This window comes from Pseudonaja textilis, chromosome 1 (assembly GCF_049901715.1).
Source record: "Pseudonaja textilis isolate UNSWEBS1 chromosome 1, rPseTex1.2, whole genome shotgun sequence".
In the NCBI taxonomy this organism is placed as follows: Eukaryota; Metazoa; Chordata; class Lepidosauria; order Squamata; family Elapidae; genus Pseudonaja; species Pseudonaja textilis.
Window position 1 is genome coordinate 2,537,602 of NC_141990.1, and position 18,364 is coordinate 2,555,965.

The 18,364-nt window shown below is 43.3% G+C and overlaps 1 protein-coding gene and 1 long non-coding RNA gene across 5 annotated transcripts in view; one reads left to right on the forward strand and one right to left on the reverse strand.

The window, feature by feature from the left end:
• SLC6A4 (solute carrier family 6 member 4) overlaps window positions 1–18,364 on the reverse strand; it is a 65,875-nt gene that overhangs the window by 29,546 nt on the left and 17,965 nt on the right. For 3 of the 4 annotated variants that reach the window (XM_087924500.1, XM_087924505.1, XM_087924510.1), the window contains exons 2-4: window positions 10,540–11,132; window positions 8,370–8,504; window positions 6,708–6,927 (exon numbers count right to left, since the gene is read on the reverse strand). In XM_087924500.1, the coding sequence (XP_087780626.1) occupies window positions 6,708–6,927; window positions 8,370–8,504; window positions 10,540–11,011 (827 nt within the window). In that variant the 5' untranslated portion in view covers window positions 11,012–11,132. Of the gene's footprint in view, window positions 1–6,707; window positions 6,928–8,369; window positions 8,505–10,539; window positions 11,133–12,014; window positions 12,060–18,364 lie in introns of those variants that run through there. The other variant, XM_087924513.1, reaches the window with a different exon arrangement.
• Window positions 12,611–13,439, forward strand: LOC148127488 (uncharacterized). The gene is made up of 2 exons (XR_015740926.1): window positions 12,611–12,853; window positions 12,998–13,439. It is a non-coding gene; the product is annotated as an uncharacterized LOC148127488 (long non-coding RNA).

Below are 18,364 nucleotides of genomic sequence, written 5' to 3' on the forward strand. Positions count from 1 at the left end.
GGAGGGAAGGAAGGAAGGAAGGAAGGAAGGAAGGAAGGAAGGAAGGAAGGAGGGAGGGAGGGGGGAGGAAGAGAAGGAAGGAAGGGGAGAAGGGACAAAGAAGACAGAGGAAGGAAGGAAAAGGAAGGAAGGGAAAAAAAGGAAGGAAAGAAGGACGGAAGGAAAAAAGGAGAGGAGGGAGGGGGAGGGAGGGAGGAAGGCAGACAGGAAAGCATGAAGGAAGGAAGGGAGGAGGGAGGAAGGAAGGAAAAAAGGAAGAGAGAAGAAGACAGACGAAGGAAAAGGAAAAAAGGAAGGAAGGAAAGGAGGAGGGTGGGAGGGAGAGAAGAAAAGCAGCAAAGGAGGAAGGAAGGCGGGGAGGGAGGGAGGAAGGAAAGAAGGGAAGGAAGGAAGGAGGGAGGAAGGAAAGAAGGAAGGAAGGAAGGAAGGAAGGGAGGAGGAAGGAAGGAAGGAAGGAAGGAAGGAAGGAAGGAGGGGGCACTTATCCAGGGTTCCCTGCAGCTCTCTGAAAGTGTTAAAGGCTCCCTTCCACCCTCCTTCCTTCCTTCCTTCCTTCCTTCCTTCCTTCCTTCCTTCCTCCCTCCCTCCCTTCCTTCCCTCCTTCTTTTCTCCCTCCCTCCTCCCTCCCTCCCTCCTCCCTCCCTCCCTCCCTCCCTCCCTCCCTCCTCCCTCCCTCCTTTCTTTCTTTCTTTCTTTCTTTCTTTCTTTCTTTCTTTCTTTCTTTCTTTCTTTCTTTCTTTCTTTCTTTCTTTCTTCTTTCTAGAATCATAGCCTATCAGAGTTGGAAGGGACCTCAGCGGTCGGATTTCCACTCCAACCGCCTGCTCAAGCAGGATCACCTATAGAGCACCATGGGCCTGAGGGGTTCAAGCTGACGGTAGGAGTCTAGCTTTCTTTTGTCCCCCTGACCGACTTGGAAAAAAAGGGGGGTATTTAGCCAAGGACCCTGTCCTTTGGGGGGGGGGTGCCCAGAAAACCCTCCAAGAAAGCCCCTCCTCAATGTTAACCAAAAAAATACTCCTTTGGTCTTTTTAGTTGCCAGCAGAAAGGGAGTGGGAGAAAGCAGCGCATTCTTTACATGCTTCAGATAATTGCTAGGCGGCCGAAGCTGTTGGCGCGCAAGATTACTACCGGTAGAGCATGATTGATGACTCTTGGCTAGGAGATGTGTTCCTGTTGGGTATATTGATACACCAACTAGGTTTGGGTGAATAAATATATAAACCTAGGTTTAAGTGTTTGTAGCTTTAAGCACCAAACTGCAATGTAATTAGATAATTAAGGGTGCGGTTGCAAGCAGCAATAAAAGGCAGTAAGAGTAACGTAACACTTTCTGGTCTCTGGTCGCTGGTCTCTCTGCTGTCTGCTGCCTGCTGTTTACTCCTGTTTGAGACGTCTGTTTGTTAATGCTTGTTGGCTACTGTGCTGAACAAAAGGACTGTTTACTTGGTGAGCTGATATCCTGTGCATACTCAGCGTTGTCTTCGAGAGAAAGGTATCGGAAGGAGAAGATTTACAAGCAGATAAAGACATTGTACTGACTAGTTAATGGACTAGGTTACTGGATGGATATATTGGATAATGACATATGGACTGATTGACAATGCTTAAACTCTAAATGAATTAAATAACTATTTAAAACTACAAACAGTGTTTTTGTCTCCAGTGTGTGTATACTCTTGGGCCCAGCCTCTCTCTCATTTGGCTGCCTGGCTTGACTGCTGCTGTGCACTCTGCTTGGGGGTTTGTCCCCAAACACTAACATTGGTTATGGGCCCAGCAGTGAGCACAGTCTAACTAACCAGGTCATAGCAGTGAGAGTTTGGTGTGAGTTGCACATTACTGTAAAAACAAACTGTTTGTTGAATAGTTATTTATCTGAAGAGCAATGGCACAAGTAAATTTGCCAAGTCTGTCCATGATATCCAGACTAGATGGAACAAACTATGTTTCATGGTCAATGAAATGTAGTTTACTTCTATGAAGAGAAGGTTTGTGGGACATAATAACAAACCCACCAGATGTATCTAACTTAGATCCTAATGATGAAGAGGATGATAAACTGATACAAGACTATGAACGAAAGAATGAGCAGGCTTTATGCATCATAGGACTGACTCTCTCAGACCAGCAACTCATTCATATCCGTGGAGAGGAAAATGCTGCAAACTGCTGGGAGAGTCTCAGGAAGATTTATGTTCGAGACAGTGTAGGAGCTCATATCAATCTTACACGGAAGCTGTTTAGAACACATCTTCAGAGGAATGGAGACATGTTAACTCATTTAAACTGTATGAAAAGCATTTTTCAGGAATTACAAGAAAAAGAGCTTATATTTAATGAGTTGCAACAAGTATACATCATACTGTCTTCTTTGGATTGAAGCTATGATGATTTTGTGACTGCTTTAGAGGTATTGCCAAAAGACAGTTTATCAGTAACTGAGATTACCGGCAGGCTATTAGAAGAAGCCAGAAGAAGGTGTGAACGTGACCAGCTGAGAGAAGATAAACCTAATAAAGAAGAGAAATTATCTTCAAAGCTTGAAAGAAACCAACTTAGTAAAGTAAAGCACCCGGAAGAAGAGAATTTATCTTCGACGGCATACACAATTAAAAAGTGTTTTAATTGTGGAGGCAGAGGACATTTGGCAAGACTCTGCAGAAAAGGAAAAAGCCAGAATGTAAAAAAGCCAAAGAAATCCTTTGAACTAGCCACGTTTAGCAACTGTGATGTGAAGAATGATTTATGGGTGGTGGACAGTGGTGCATCCCACTGCATCACGAGAGATAAGACAAAGTTTCTAAAAATGTCTACAAGTTCTCAACGTATATCACTCGCTAACGGCTGGCACCTCAAGGCCAAGGGTGAAGGTATTGCATATTGTCCATGTTTAAACCAGAATATAAAAATGTTATATGTACCACAGTTAAAGATGAACTTACTTTCTGTAAGAGTATTAGATAAACTAGGTTATGTAATTACATTTAAGAATAATAAGTGCATACTTGATAAAGATAACAAAAGAGTAACTGCAGCTTTAAATGGAGCATTATATGTCTTACATGATAGTAAGAAAGGGGAGGCACAGACTGTATTTAACAATATCAAGCCTCATAATGAATGTATCCATTTATTGCATAGGCGTTTGGGGCATGTAAATTTTAAAATGCTAAAACGTACAGTAGAGTTATCTGAAGGAATAAGGTTAAAACCTTGTGATAAATATTTTCGTTGTAATGTCTGCTGTGAAGATAAGAGTAAAATATTGCCTGCAAATAGGCTAAATGGTTTCAAAACTAAAGAACCTTTAGAAGTAGTATTTGCAGACATTATAGGTCCAAAGAAACCCATTATGTGGGGTGCTCGGTATATACTGAGCATTATGGACCATTACTCTAGATATGGGTTTTGCTACCTAATGAAAAGCAAAACTGAAACATATCAACATTTCTTCAACTGGTTAAAGTTTGCAGAAAGAAAGACTAAACGGCAACTGATAACCCTGGTGACAGATAATGGTACGGAATTTGTTAATAACAAATTCCAGAATAGATTAAAGGTAGCTGGAATAGAGCACAAGAAATCTGCACCATACAGACCACAACACAACGCATTTATAGAGAGAAGAGGCCAAACACTACAGGCAATGGTTAGAACAATGTTAACTGATTCTGGATTACCTGATTCTGTGTGGGGGGAGGCTGCAATGTGTGCTAATAACATATTGAACAACGTTGTTAACTCAACTACTGGTGAAATACCATTCACCATGTGGCATGGCAGGAAGCCTGATCTGAGTTACCTGCACACATTTGGTGCACCAGCATGGGTGCATATCCCTACACAACTCAGGCGTAAAGGGCAACACAGAGCTAAACAATTCTTCTTCGTTGGTTACCAAGCTAACCATAGGGCATATAGATTTTGGGAGAAAGGCACATCTAAGGTGTTATGTAGTGCCAATGCCCAATTTCTAGAGCATGTAGGATGGGATAAGTTAGAACAGGATAACAATAAAGAAGTGATTATTGAATCCTATAGAAATCCCATTAAGTATCCCTGTAACTTTAAGAATAAAGTAAAGAGAGAAATACAGGAAGAAATTGTGCCCATAGAGGAAGAAATAGAACAAATAGCTGAGCAAGATGAGGAACACGAACAGGTAGTAACTCATAAAAGTCCTCATACAAGCCCTGCAATACCCAGAAGAACTACACGAATATCTAGACCGCCTGATAGATACCAGGCTAACACAGTGTGCCAGGTAAATAGAGTTCCATATACTGTGGATGAAATAAAAATGTATCCTTCTAAAGATAAGGAAAGTTGGTATGCAGCAATGAATAAGGAATTGAAATCCTTGAAGGATATGAAAGTATATGAAAATGTGAGATTACCTGTTGATATAAAACCCATTGGCTGCAAATGGATTTTTAAGATAAAACCTGATAAGGATGGAAAAATAATCCATAAGGCAAGATTAGTAGCCCAAGGTTTTAGACAAAGTGCCAATGACTATGATGAAGTATTTGCACCTAGTCTTAAAGCAGCAACATTAAGGGCAGCTTTAGTGTGGGCAGCAAGCAAGAAATATATAGTTAACCATTTAGATGTGGAAACTGCTTACTTGCATGCTCCACTAAGACATACTGTTTATATGAAAAGGCCTAATGGATTTAAAGGTGAAAATAATAATGATTGTTGGTTGTTAAAAAAGAGCCTCTATGGTCTTAAACAATCGGGCTATGAATGGAACCAATATATTGTAAAGGAACTAAACAATATAGGGTTTAAAGCTGGTTTAGCCGATCCATGTCTGTTTAAAAGGGAGACAAATGGGAAAATATCATTATTATTATTATTTACTGATGATATTGCTTTGATTACTGAGACTAATGATGAAGCAAATAAAATAATAGCATCATTAGGAAAGAAAATAAAAATCAAGCAATTAGGGGAGATAAAGAAATATCTGGGTTTGAATATACTGAAAACACAGAAAGGTTTTAAGATATCTCAGGAGGATAAGATATCTAAATTGCTAATAGATTATAAGATGGAACTTTGTAAGCCTGCAAAGACTCCAATGAGTCAGGATATTTGCAAAATGGATACTCAAAGTCCCAAGTTTGATAAGGTATTATATCAATCTTTGATTGGTAGCTTATCATACATTAGCAATTGGTCAAGGCCAGATATAGCTTATTGTATTAATCAACTGGCACGACATAGCAATGATCCGCTTCAATGTCATTGGATAGCATTGAAGAGAATTTTGAGATATCTTAAAGGAACATTACACCATGCACTGTATCTAGAACCAAAAGGTGATCTCATATTGAGTGCTTATGCAGATGCTAGTTTTGCATCAGAAAGAGACACAAGAAAGTCGACTTCAGGAACAGCCATAATGCTGGGTAAGACATTAATAGGGTTGGAAGTCAATAAGACAACAGCATATAAGTTTGTCTACTATGGAGGCAGAATTCTCCTGTTTATCGCTATTATGTACTGAGTTAATTATGTATAAACAAATGATGAATGATATGGGATTAACTGTAAATTATCCTATAATTGTACATGAAGATAATCAGGCAGCAATTCAAATGGCCACAAATATTGCAGTAAAAACTAGGAGCAAGCATACAGATTTAAGGTACCTAAACGTTAGACAATCTGTACAGAGTAAAATGATACAGCTGGAGTACTGCATGTCGGAGGACAATATAGCTGATAATTTTACTAAAGCCCAAGGTGCCATTAAGCACCTAGAGAGTTGTGAAAAGTATGGGTTTAGATTGTAAGGGTATTATATATTTATATCACCCAAAAGGGGAGAATGTTGGGTATATTGATACACCAACTAGGTTTGGGTGAATAAATATATAAACCTAGGTTTAAGTGTTTGTAGCTTTAAGCACCAAACTGCAATGTAATTAGATAATTAAGGGTGCGGTTGCAAGCAGCAATAAAAGGCAGTAAGAGTAACGTAACACTTTCTGGTCTCTGGTCGCTGGTCTCTCTGCTGTCTGCTGCCTGCTGTTTACTCCTGTTTGAGACGTCTGTTTGTTAATGCTTGTTGGCTACTGTGCTGAACAAAAGGACTGTTTACTTGGTGAGCTGATATCCTGTGCATACTCAGCGTTGTCTTCGAGAGAAAGGTATCGGAAAGAGAAGATTTACAAGCAGATAAAGACATTTTACTGACTAGTTAATGGACTAGGTTACTGGATGGATATATTGGATAATGACATATGGACTGATTGACAATGCTTAAACTCTAAATGAATTAAATAACTATTTAAAACTACAAACAGTGTTTTTGTCTCCAGTGTGTGTATACTCTTGGGCCCAGCCTCTCTCTCATTTGGCTGCCTGGCTTGACTGCTGCTGTGCACTCTGCTTGGGGGTTTGTCCCCAAACACTAACAGTCCCATTGGAGAATATACATCCGGTGGGGGAGAAGACCAGGGTCAAGGGGGAAATGAATGATGGGTCTTAGAGTCGGCTGCACCTAGGTAACGCCGACACGGTCAATCCTAATAAATCATTTTATTTTTTTCGCTGAGAGACGCGGCTAGAGACTTGTGATTTGAATGGGGGGGAGTGGTTGGTCGGAGCCCTGACACCCCTCTGCCCATCGTCCACTCCTCCTCCCCCATCCTTCCGGCCTCTTCCCCTTCTTTCGACTTACATGCACTTACGTATAGAATTCTTCGGCCGGGGAGGAGGAGTTGGCCGTCCAGGCGATGCTCTGGTTGGAGAAGTAGCTCATGCAATTGGGGGTGTTCCAGGCGTGGTCGCAGCTGACCCAGGGCAGCTCACTGCGGAAGGAGGAGGCCAGGTAGTACAACGCCCAGGCCATGATGGTGTTGTAGTAGGACGCCACGTAGAAGGCGATGATACAGATGGCATAGCCGATTCCTGCAGGGGGGGACAGGAAGCAAAAAGGGAGGGAGGGTGAGGCCCCTTCAGGAGGGGAGGGAGGGGAGGGGCTGTTGGACTGAGGGCCCGGTGGGGACGCCATTTTGATTGGATTGATCCGGTTATTTTGACGCCATTTTGATTGGATTGATTCGGTTATTTTTGGACCCAAATAAGCTAGGGTGAAGTCCAGAGAAACAGTGGGGCAGAAAACGGGATCTCGATGAAGGAGGGAAAAAACCACACTGCGCCCACATGGATCAGGGCAAACCGCTAGTATATAAAGAGAGAGAAACCCCTGCTCCCTTCTAGTACTGATAATGTTAACTAGTTGGGTCATGAAATGTCTGTAGGAAAACCACTGGCATCCACCAACAACTCCTCCTCCTCCTCCTCCTCCTCCTCCTCTCCTCCTCCTCCCCCACAATCCTCCTCCCTTCTAGCACTGATAACATTATCTAATTGGGTCATGAAATGTCTGTAGGAAAACCACTGGCATCCACCAACTCCTTCTTATTTTCTCCCTCCTCCTCCTCCTCCTCCTCCTCCTCCCTCCTCCTCCTCCTCCTCCTCCTCCTCCTCCTTCTAGCACTGATAACATTACCTAATTGGGTCATGAAATGTCTGTAGGAAAACCACTGGCATCCACCAACTCCTTCTTATTTTCTCCTCCTCCTCCTCCTCCTCCTCCTCCTCCTCCTCCTCCTCCTCCTCCTCCTCCTCCCTTCTAGCACTGATAACATTACCTAATTGGGTCATGAAATGTCTGTAGGAAAACCACTGGCATCCACCAACAACAACTCCTCCTCCTCCTCCTCCTCCTCCTCTCCTCCTCCTCCCCACAATCCTCCTCCCTTCTAGCACTGATAACATTATCTAATTGGGTCATGAAATGTCTGTAGGAAAACCACTGGCATCCACCAACTCCTTCTTATTTTCTCCTCCTCCTCCTCCTCCTCCTCCTCCTCCTCCTCCTCCTCCTCCTCCTCCCTTCTAGCACTGATAACATTACCTAATTGGGTCATGAAATGTCTGTAGGAAAACCACTGGCATCCACCAACTCCTTCTTATTTTCTCCTCCTCCTCCTCCTCTCACAATCCTCCTCCCTTCTAGCACTGATAACATTACCTAATTGGGTCATGAAATGTCTGCAAAAAAACAACCAAGCTCAGAGAGCACCTAGCAACCCACAATTCTCCTCCTCCTCCTCCTCCTCCTCCACAAACCCCTTTTCCTTCCAGCACTGACGATGCTACCTCGTTGGGTCACAAAACGTCTGCCAGAAACCCTGCAATCTCAAGAGAAGCACCAAGGACCCTGCCGTTCAAACCCCGAGCCGCGAGGATTCCCACCCCCCTTGGCCTTTCCACTCTATTCCCACCTTCACCCCGGTCCCACCATCCCATAATAAGTGGCCCAGCCTTGCTCCCCCCCGAGTTACCTTTGAAGATGGGGCAGATCTTCCTCCACACGGAGATGCAGCCGTGGCGGTGATACTGGCCCAGCGCCAGCTCCATGTAGAAGAGCGGGATCCCTCCGAAGATGGCCATGATTAGGTAGGGTATGAGGAAGGCCCCTAGGCGAAAGGGGAGGATGAGAAGGGGGTCAGACTAGAAGGCCTCCGGGGTCCCTTCCCACTCCGCTATTCCGTACGGCAAACACAGGGAGTCCTCAACTGACAACCGTTCCACTGAGGGACCATTCAAAGGTACAACGGCACTGGCCAAAGCAACTTAGGACCAATTTATTTATTTATTTATTTTGCAGTTATGACCTTTGTAGCATCCCCCTGGTCACCTGATCAAAATTCAGACGTTTGGCAACTGACTTGTATTTATGACCGTTGATTTTTTTGTGGCCTTCTTTGAAACACCCCCTCGTTTTGGCAAGTTCCCTCCCTTCGTGGTGGAGGATTCACAGGTCTTTGGTCTCCAGATTATAAAAAGACTCTAGAAAAAGTGCAGAGAAGAGCAGCCAGGAGGATGAGGGGACTGGAGGCTGAAACATGCGAAGGACGGTTGCAGGAACTGGGCCTGGCTAGTCTAGTCTGTTTATTTATATCTATCAATCATCTATGCCTCTATCTATCCATCTATCTATCTATCTATCTATCTATCTCTATCTGTCTGTCTGTCTGTCTTTCTGTCTATCCATCTATAGGGACTGGACGTTAAGACATATAATGAATGGTTGCAGGAATTGGGCATGGCTAGTCTAGTCTGTCCATCCATCCATCCATCCATCCATCTATCTATCCTTAGTAAGGGCCACACCTAGAGTCCTGCATCCAGTTTTGGTCACCACACTATAAAACAGATGTTGAGACTCTAGAAAAAGTGCAGAGAAGAGCAACCAGGAGGATGAGGGGACTGGAGACTGAAACATACGACGGACGGTTGCAGGAACTGGGCCTGGCTAGTTTAGGGGAGAGAAGGACCAGGGGAGACAGGAGAGCATCTTCCAGTATTTGAGGGGCTGCCACAGGGAGAAGGGGTCAAGCTATTCTCCAAAGAGGAAGGAAGGAAGGAAGGAAGGAAGGAAGGAAGGAAGGAAGGAAGGAAGGAAGGAAGGAAGGAAGGGAAGGAAGGAAGGAAGGAAGGAAGGAAAGGAAGGGAGGAGAAAATGGAGGGAGGGAGGAAGGAAGGAAGGAAGGAGAAAAGGGAGGAAGAAAAGAGGGAGGGAGGGAAAGGAAGGAAGGAAGGAGGAGAGGGAGGGAGGGAGGAAGGAAGAAGAAGGTCAGGGAAGAAGGAAGGGAGGAAGGAAAGAAGGAGAAAAGGGAGGAAGAAAGGAGGGAGGGAGGGAAAGGAAAGAAGGAGAAAAGGGGGAGGAAGGAAGGGGAAGGAAGGAGAAAAGGAAGGGAGGAAGGAGAGGGTCAGGAAAGAAGGAAGGGAGGGAGGGAAGAAGAAGAAAAGGGAGGAAGGAGGGAGGGAGAAAGGGAAAGGAAGGAAAAAGAAGATGAAAAGGGAGGGAGGGAGGGGAAGGAAGGAGAAAAGGGAGGAAGAAAGGGGGGAGGGAAAGGAAGGGAGGGAGGGAGGAGAAAAGGAATGAAAGAAGGAAATAAGGAAGGAGAGAGGGAAGGAAAGGAAGGAGAAAAGGGAGGGAGAGAGGAAGGAGAAAAAAGAGGAAATAAGGAAGGAAGGAGAAGGTCAGGGAAGAAGGGAGGGAAGAAGGGAGGGAGGGAGGAGAAAAGGAGGGAAAGGAAGGAGAAAAGGGAGGGAGAGAGGAAGGAGAAAAAAGAGGAAGGAAGGAAGGAAGGAAGGAGAAGGTCAGGGAAAAAGGGAGGGAAGAAGGGTGGGAGGGAGGGAGGAAGGAAGGAAGGAAGGAAGAAAGAAGGAAAGGGAATGGGTGAAAGCTGGTCAGAGGGAGATCCAACCGGGAACTCAGGAGAAACTTCCCAACAGTCAGGACAATTAACCAGTGGAACAGCTGGCCACCAGAAGTTGTTGGTGCTCCAACACTGGAAGTTTTCAAAAAAAGAGATTCGACAACCATTTGCCCATGATGGTATAGGATCTCCTGCCTGAGTAGTGGGTTGGACTAGAAGGCCTCTGAGGTCCCCTTCCAACTCTATCCCTCTACATCCAACCTTCTTTCAAGCCCCAGAAACTCACCTCCCCCGTTTTGGTAACAGATGTACGGAAAGCGCCAAACATTGCCCAGGTCCACCGCGTAGCCGATGACCGAGAGGAGGAAGTCCATTTTTTTACTCCAGGTCTCTCTCTCCCGCGGTCCCGTGGAAGGCGACGGACGTTCTACTACCCCGCCGAAGACGGCGGTGCTGGTCGGCAGGCCAGGGGAGGGTCCGGAGGGGTGGCCCCGGGGGTCTCCGGCCACCTTGCCAGGACCGAGCGGGCTTTGAGCTCCGGAGAAGCCGTTGGACACCGGACTGGAGGCCCGGTGGTTTTCCCCATGGCTGGCTGGGTTGGGTTTCTGGACCCCGTCGGTCAGTTCCAAAGTTGGCTTGTGGGTGTCCTTGTGCAGGAGGTGGCGGTTCTCCGTGCAGTCGCTTCCGTCTCTGCAGTCCGAAGGCCCCTTCGGGGAGGGGAGAGGCTGGGCCTCCTCCTTGGAGACGGTGCTGTCCATCCCGCCGGTTAGAAGAGCCCTGTCCGCCAGTCCATGGGCCACACAAGGACTTCGGGCGGCCCGATGGTCTGGAGAAGGTCCCGGAGACCACACCTTCACGCTAGGAGAGGTTGAAGAACACCTGTTGCCGATGGGAGAGAAAAACACAGGGAGAGGTTATGGCCGGCAGTCCTCAACTTGTAACCACAACCGCGCCTCAAATTTCCACCGCTAAGTGAGACAAGTGAGAATAGAATGGAATAGAGTAGAGTAGAATAGAATAGACTATAGAATAGAACAGAATATAGAATAGAACATAACTATAGATTATAGAACAGAACAGAATATAGAACATAGAATAGAATAGAAATAGGAGTAGAATAGAATAGAATAGAATAGAGTAGAGTAGAGTAGAGTAGAGTGAGTAGAGTAGAGTAGAGTAGAGTAGAGTAGAGTAGGTGAGTGAATAGGCTAATAGGCTATAGACTAGAACAGAATATAGAAGAGAATAGCAAATAGAATAGAATAGAATAGAACATAGAATAGAATAGCATCTAGAATGGAATAGAGTAGAGTAGAATATAATGTAGAATATAATATAGAATATAGAATAGAACAGAATATAGAGTAGAATAGCATATAGAATAGAACAGAATAAATTATAGAATATAGAACAGAATATAGAATATAGAATAGAATAGCATATAGAATGGAATGGAATAGAATATAGAATATAGAACAGAATACAGAATATATGCTTGTGCTCATAAGTTTACATACCTGGGCAGAATTTATGATTTCTTGGCCATTTTTCAGAGAATATGAATATGAAACTTTTCTTTCACTCATGGTTACTGGTTGGCTGAAACCATTTATTATCAACCCACTGTGTTTACTCTTTTTAAATCATAACGACAACATAAACTACCCAAATGACCCTGATCGACAGTTTACATACCCTGGTGATTTTGGCCTGATAACCTGCACACAGGTTATGGCACAAAAGGGTTTGAATGGCTATCACCTGTGATCCGTTTGCTTATAATTAGTGTGTGTGTATAAAAGGTCAATGAGTTCCTGGACTCCTGACAGACCTTTGCATCTTTCATCCAATGCCACCCCGGCGTTTCTGGCTTCTGAGTCATGGGGAAAGGAAAGGAATTGTCAAAGGATCTGCGGGAAAAGGTAGTTTATTTGTTTATTTATTTTTGTCAATTGCTTACAAGATAATAGGTATGAGTAAAAACATAGCTATGAATATACATGGAGACCTATAAGAAAAATAAAAATAAAAGTCGAACTGTATAAAACAGGAAAGGGATATCAAACGATACCCAAGGAATTGAGAAGCAGTGTAACACTACTAAAGAAGTGGAAAATGAAACCAAACCACGGTTAGGTTAAACCAACTAATATTTCAGACACAACTGTCCGGAAAATTGTTCGGGAGGCAAAGAAAAACCCCCACAAATAACTTCAGGGGAAATACAGGATTCTCTGAAAACTTCTGGTGTGGCTGTTTCAAGATGTACAATAAGGTCGAGTCTCCGGAAGGAAGCCCTTACTACGCAAACGCCACAACGTGTCCTGCTTACAACACGCCAAACGGCACAGAGACAAGCCTCCATCCATCCTTCTGGCACGAAGGCATTTGGAGCAATGAGACCAAAATCGAGCTTTCGGGCGCAGCCATAAAACGCTACATTTGGAGAGGAGTCAACAAGGCGTAGGGTGAAAAAGTACACCTTTCCTACCGTGAAACATGGAAGTGGATCGCTGATGTTTTGGGGATGTGTGAGCTACCAAGGCACAGGAAATGCAGTCAGAATGGATGGCGAGATGAACGCTGTATGTTATCAACAGGTAACCTACCTATTGTTTCTTTTTATTTTTCTTATGTGTACCCATTTCATGCATTCATAACTATGTATATACTTATACCTGTTATCTTGTAAGCGATTGACAAATCAAAATCAATAAAATAAAATAAATTTGCGTTTTCATCAGCCTGGAAGCTCGTACTTGGACATTCCAGCATGACAATGATCCTAAACACAAGGCCAGGTCGACCGGTCACTCGGTACAGCAGACTAAAGGGAAGGTTCTGGAGTGGTCATCTCGGTCTCCTGACCTCCATATCATGGAGCCGCTCTGGGGAGATCTCAAACGTGCAATTCACGCAAGACAGCCCAAGAATTTACAGGAACTGGAGACTTTCGGCCAGGAAGAACGGGCAGTTTTACCCATCTGAGAAGATAAAGAGCCTCATCCACACGTACCACAAAAAGACTTCAAGCTGTCATTGGTGTTAAAGGGGGCAATACCCCGTATTAAGAACTGGGGTCTGAAAAGTTTTGGTCAGGGTCATTTGGGTAGTTTCAGGGGTCGTTATGATTTAAAGAGAGTAAACACAGTGGATTGATAATAAATGGCTTCAGCCAACCATTAACCCTGAGTGAAAGAAAAGTTTTTGTGTTATCATTCAGATTCTCTGAAAAATGGCCAAGAAATCAGAACTTCTGCCAGGGTATGTAAATTTATAAGCATAACTGTAGAATAGAATAGCATATAGAATAGAATAGAATATAGAATAGAATAGCATATAGAATAGAATATAGATTAGAATGGAATATAGAATAGAATATAGATTAGAATGGAATATAGAATAGAGTAGCATATAGAATATAGATTAGAATGGAATATAGAATAGAGTAGCATATAGAATAGAATAGAATATAGAATAGAATAGCATATAGAATAGAATATAGATTAGAATGGAATATAGAATAGAATATAGATTAGAATGGAATATAGAATAGAGTAGCATATAGAATATAGATTAGAATAGAATATAGAATAGAATATAGAATAGTGTAGCATATAGAATAGAATATAGATTAGAATATAGAATAAAATATAGAATAGAATATAGAATAGAATAGAATACAGAATAGAATAGCATATAGAATAGAATAGAATAGAGATAGAATAGCATATAGAATAGAATAGAATAGAATAGAATAGAATAGAATAGAATAGAATAGAGAATAGAATAGCATATAGAATAGAATATAGAAGAGAATAGCATATAGAATAGAGTAGCATATAGAACAGAATAGAATATAGAATAGAATATAGAATAGAATAGCATATAGAATAGAATAGAATAGAATAGAATAGAATAGAATAGAATAGAATAGAGAATAGAATAGCATATAGAATAGAATATAGAATAGAATAGATTAGAATAGAATATAGAATATAGAATAGAATAGCATATAGAATAGAATATAGACTAGAATAGCATATAGACTAGAATGGCATATAGACTAGAATAGCATATAGAATAGAATATAGACTAGAATAGCATATAGACTAGAATGGCATATAGAATAGAACAGATATAGAATAGAATAGAATATAGAATAGAATAGAATTTGGAATAGAATAGCATATAGAATAGAAGTGGAGACTGACTCTGAGGAAGAGGAGGAACAGCCGACAGGGAGTGGAGTTGTGGCTCCGGAGGTTGTGGAGGAGGCCGGGGAAGGGCAGAGGCCGGCCGGGCAGTCAGAGGAAGGACCAGGCCCATCCCCTCCCCATCCTAGGGCACCCAGGGAGGGAGAGGATCAGGGAAAAGCGAGGTCTACTCAGGAGGAGATTACCACGGTCCTCCTCGTGGCTTGCAGCTGGGAGCTACGCATATAAGTTTGTAACTGTGTAGTCGGAATTGTTGGAGTCAAGGTTTAGCGTTTACTTTGAAAGAGGTTTATCTTTGCTGGCGTTCTTCCCGTGGACTTTTCTCGGTCATTTTCCTGGAGTTTATGATTCGTTACCTTGGCTGGCTTCGGAACTCTCGTCAACGCGGTTTGTTCTGTTTTTCTTTTGGCCTCATTATTTACTTTTGTGACTTTAAACTGTGCCTAATAAAACAGTGAAGTTAAGTTGAAGGCTTTACGGGACTTTAATGTATGTTTTGGGTTCTGGGTTATTTTGGGAGACTACAGGTCATCACAAATAGAGTAGAATAGAGAATAGAGAATAGAGAATAGAGAATAGAATAGAATAGAATAGAATAGAATAGCATATAGAATAGAATAGAATAGAATAGAATAGAATAGAATAGAATAGAATAGAATAGAATAGAATAGAATGGAATGGAATGGAATGGAATGGAATGGAATGGAATGGAATGGAATAGAATAGCATATAGAATAGCATATAGAATAGAACAGAATAAAATATAGAATAGAATGGAATAGCATATAGAATAGAATAGAATATAGAATAGAATAGAATAGAATAGAATAGAATAGAATAGAATAGAATATAGAATAGAATAGCATATAGAATAGAATAGAATAGAATAGAATAGAGAATAGAACAAAATAGAGAATAGAATAAACAGAACAAAATAGAGAATAGGACAAATAGAGAATAAAATAGCCTATAGAGTAGAATAGAATTAATAGAGAATGGAATAGCACAAAATATAGAATATAGAATAGAGCAGAACAGAATAGAATAGAATGAGATAGAAGGGACCTTGGAGGTCCTATAGTCCAGCCCCCCACTCAAGCAGGAGAACCAGTTTTAGAGGCCGCCCAACGTTAACAGGCTGTGGTTGGCTTACAGGCAGGAACCAAATTATATATGGTTAGTCCTCATTTTATGACCCCTTTCGGAACCTGAGCTTCCATTTCTAAGCCAGGCAGCCGTTAAACGAGTCACACCTGATTTGAATCACCGTTTCCGCTGCAGTCACTAAGCAAAATCCGGCTTCCCCCATGGACTTTGCTTGTTGGAAACCAGCCAGGAAGGTTTTCCTGCCTGAGCAGGGGGTTGGACTAGATGATCTCGAAGGCCCCAGCCCTGTTATATACTCTGTTATTCTCGCTTAGCCATGGAAATTTTGGTCCCTGTTGTGTCCATAAGGCAGGGAGTACCTGACTTACAACAGTTCATTTAGTAACTGTTCAAAATAACAATGGCACACGTAGTCCTCGACTTACAACGGTTTGCTTAATGACCATTCCAAGTTACGACAGCATTGAAAAAAAGGGACTTACGATTGTTTTTCACACGACTGTTGCGGATCCCCGCGATCACGTGATTCATATTCAGACCCTGAGCCACTGACTCACATTTACGACGGCTGCAGCGTCCCCGCGGGGCCACGTGATCCCCTTTTGTGACCTTCTGACTAGCAAAGGCGACGGAGGAAGCCAGATTCACTTAACAACCGGGCGACTCTCTTCACAGCTGCGGGGATCCACTTAAAAACAGTGGCAGGAAAGGTCGCAAAACGGGGGAGGGGGAGGCAGAACTCCCTGAACGGCTGTCTTGCTTAGCAACGGACATTTGGGGCTCGGTTTTGGTCGTAAGTTGAGGACTAGCTGTATTGCATCCCACCCCGAGGAGTTTCATCCCTGGAGGTTTTCAAGAAGAGACTGGACTGCCATTGGTCAGACATGGCGTAGGGTCTCTTGCCTGGGTGAGGGGGGGGTTGGACTAGATGACCTCCAAGGTCCCTTCCAGCTCTATTCTGAATTAATTAAAAGTGGTGAGAGCTTCCCACCTGGAAGCTTTCAAGAAGAGACTGGACTGCCATTGGTTAGAAATGAGGTAGGGTCTCCTGCTTGGGCAGGGGGTTGGACTAGATGACCTCCAAGGTCCCTTCCAATCTCTGTTAATCTGTTATTATTCTGTTATTCAGAAGTTGTGGGAGGTTCATCACTTGAGGCTTTCAAGAAGAGATTGGACTCCCATCTGTCAGAAATGGTATAGGGTCTCCTGCTTTGGCGCGCGTGTGTGTGTGTCTGTGTGTGGGTGGGTGGGTGGGACTAGATGACCTCCAAGGTCCCTTCCAAGTCTTGATTATCTGTGATCTGAGTTTCCTGATGCCCAAAAGGTTATTTCTTCCATCTTTTCAAGCTGCCTGACATCCTGTTTCCCCTGCTCCAACCAACACCCTCCACACAACCTTGAGATCTAGCTCCTTAAGTTTAAATCCAGCCAGGGCACCAAGCTGGCAAAACACAGCTGGGGGAAGAGGTTGGTGGGTTTTACAAAGCCCAAAGCGGGTTACCTCCAGCAGGGAAAAATTCCCACCCCAGTCAGCCTTCGAGAACGAATTCTTTTGGTGCCAGCTTTCTTTTCTTACTTGTTATTTTTTCCACCGCTTTTTTCTGGCCAGAACGTCAAATATCAGATTGATTTAATCTTTCGGGCGGCCCATTGTTTTCTTGCGTGCATTTGATTGTTTTTCTGGCATTTTATTTGGGTTGGAGGCTCCTCACCTCCAGAAGGAAAAGACTTCTTAAACCCTTTTTTAATGGGAAGAGGGTTGCATAAACAAGGGCACCCAACGCACACTTGGAAGGGGCCTTGTAGGTCATCTAGTCCAACCCCACCCGCCCAAGTAGGAGACCCTACACCATTTCTGACTGGACTCTGGGAGTCCAGTCTCTTCTTGAAAGCCTCCAGGGATGAAGCTCCCACCACTTCTGAGGGCAAATCGTCCCACTGATTAACAAATTGAATAACAGCCTTGGAAGGGACCTCAGAGGCCATCTAGTCCAACTCCCTGCCCATGAAGGAGACCGTACACCATGTCTGACTGATGGCAATCCAGTCTCTTCTTGAAAGCTTCCAGGGATGAAGCTCCCACAACTTCTGAGGGCAACTTCTGTTCCATTGGTTGATTGTTCTCACTGTCAGAAAGTTTCCCCTTATTTCCAGGTTGAATCTCTCCTTGGTCAGTTTCCATCCATTGTTCCTTGTCTGGCCTTCAGGTGCCCTGGAGAATAGCTTGACCTTCCCTGCCCACTCACTCCTTACCTGGCCAACTTGCCTGCTAAGTTGCTATTTTTCCTTTTTCTGACCATCATCTATCTCTTCTGCTGTGCCGGGAGATTTAGATTAGCTAGAAAGCAGGAAATCGTTGCATTTCTTGCTTTCTAGCTAATATTTAGATCTTCGGCTCTGCTTTTAAGCAGAGCCGAACCTTCCTTAGGACTGAAGGTTCTATTATTCAGCGCAAACTCAGGTAGCCGATGGCAGATAGATAGACCTCCGAATGAATCTGTGATTCTGCGAGCAACTCAATCTGCCTGCCAGCTTTGCCTGATTTTGGGTAAAAGTTGCTCTTTTTTAAATAAAAAATTCAATAGGTACATACATGGTGTGTTGTGAGTTAATTTTGTGAGTTTGCTTGCAAGCAAATTTGATGTGAGACTCAGGTAGCCGATGGCAGAAAGGTAGATCTCTGAGTGAATCTGTGATTCTGCGAGCAACTCAATCTGCCTGCCTGCTTTGCCTGATTTTGGGTAAAAGTTGCTCTCTCTTTTTATAAAAAATTCAATATTTACATAT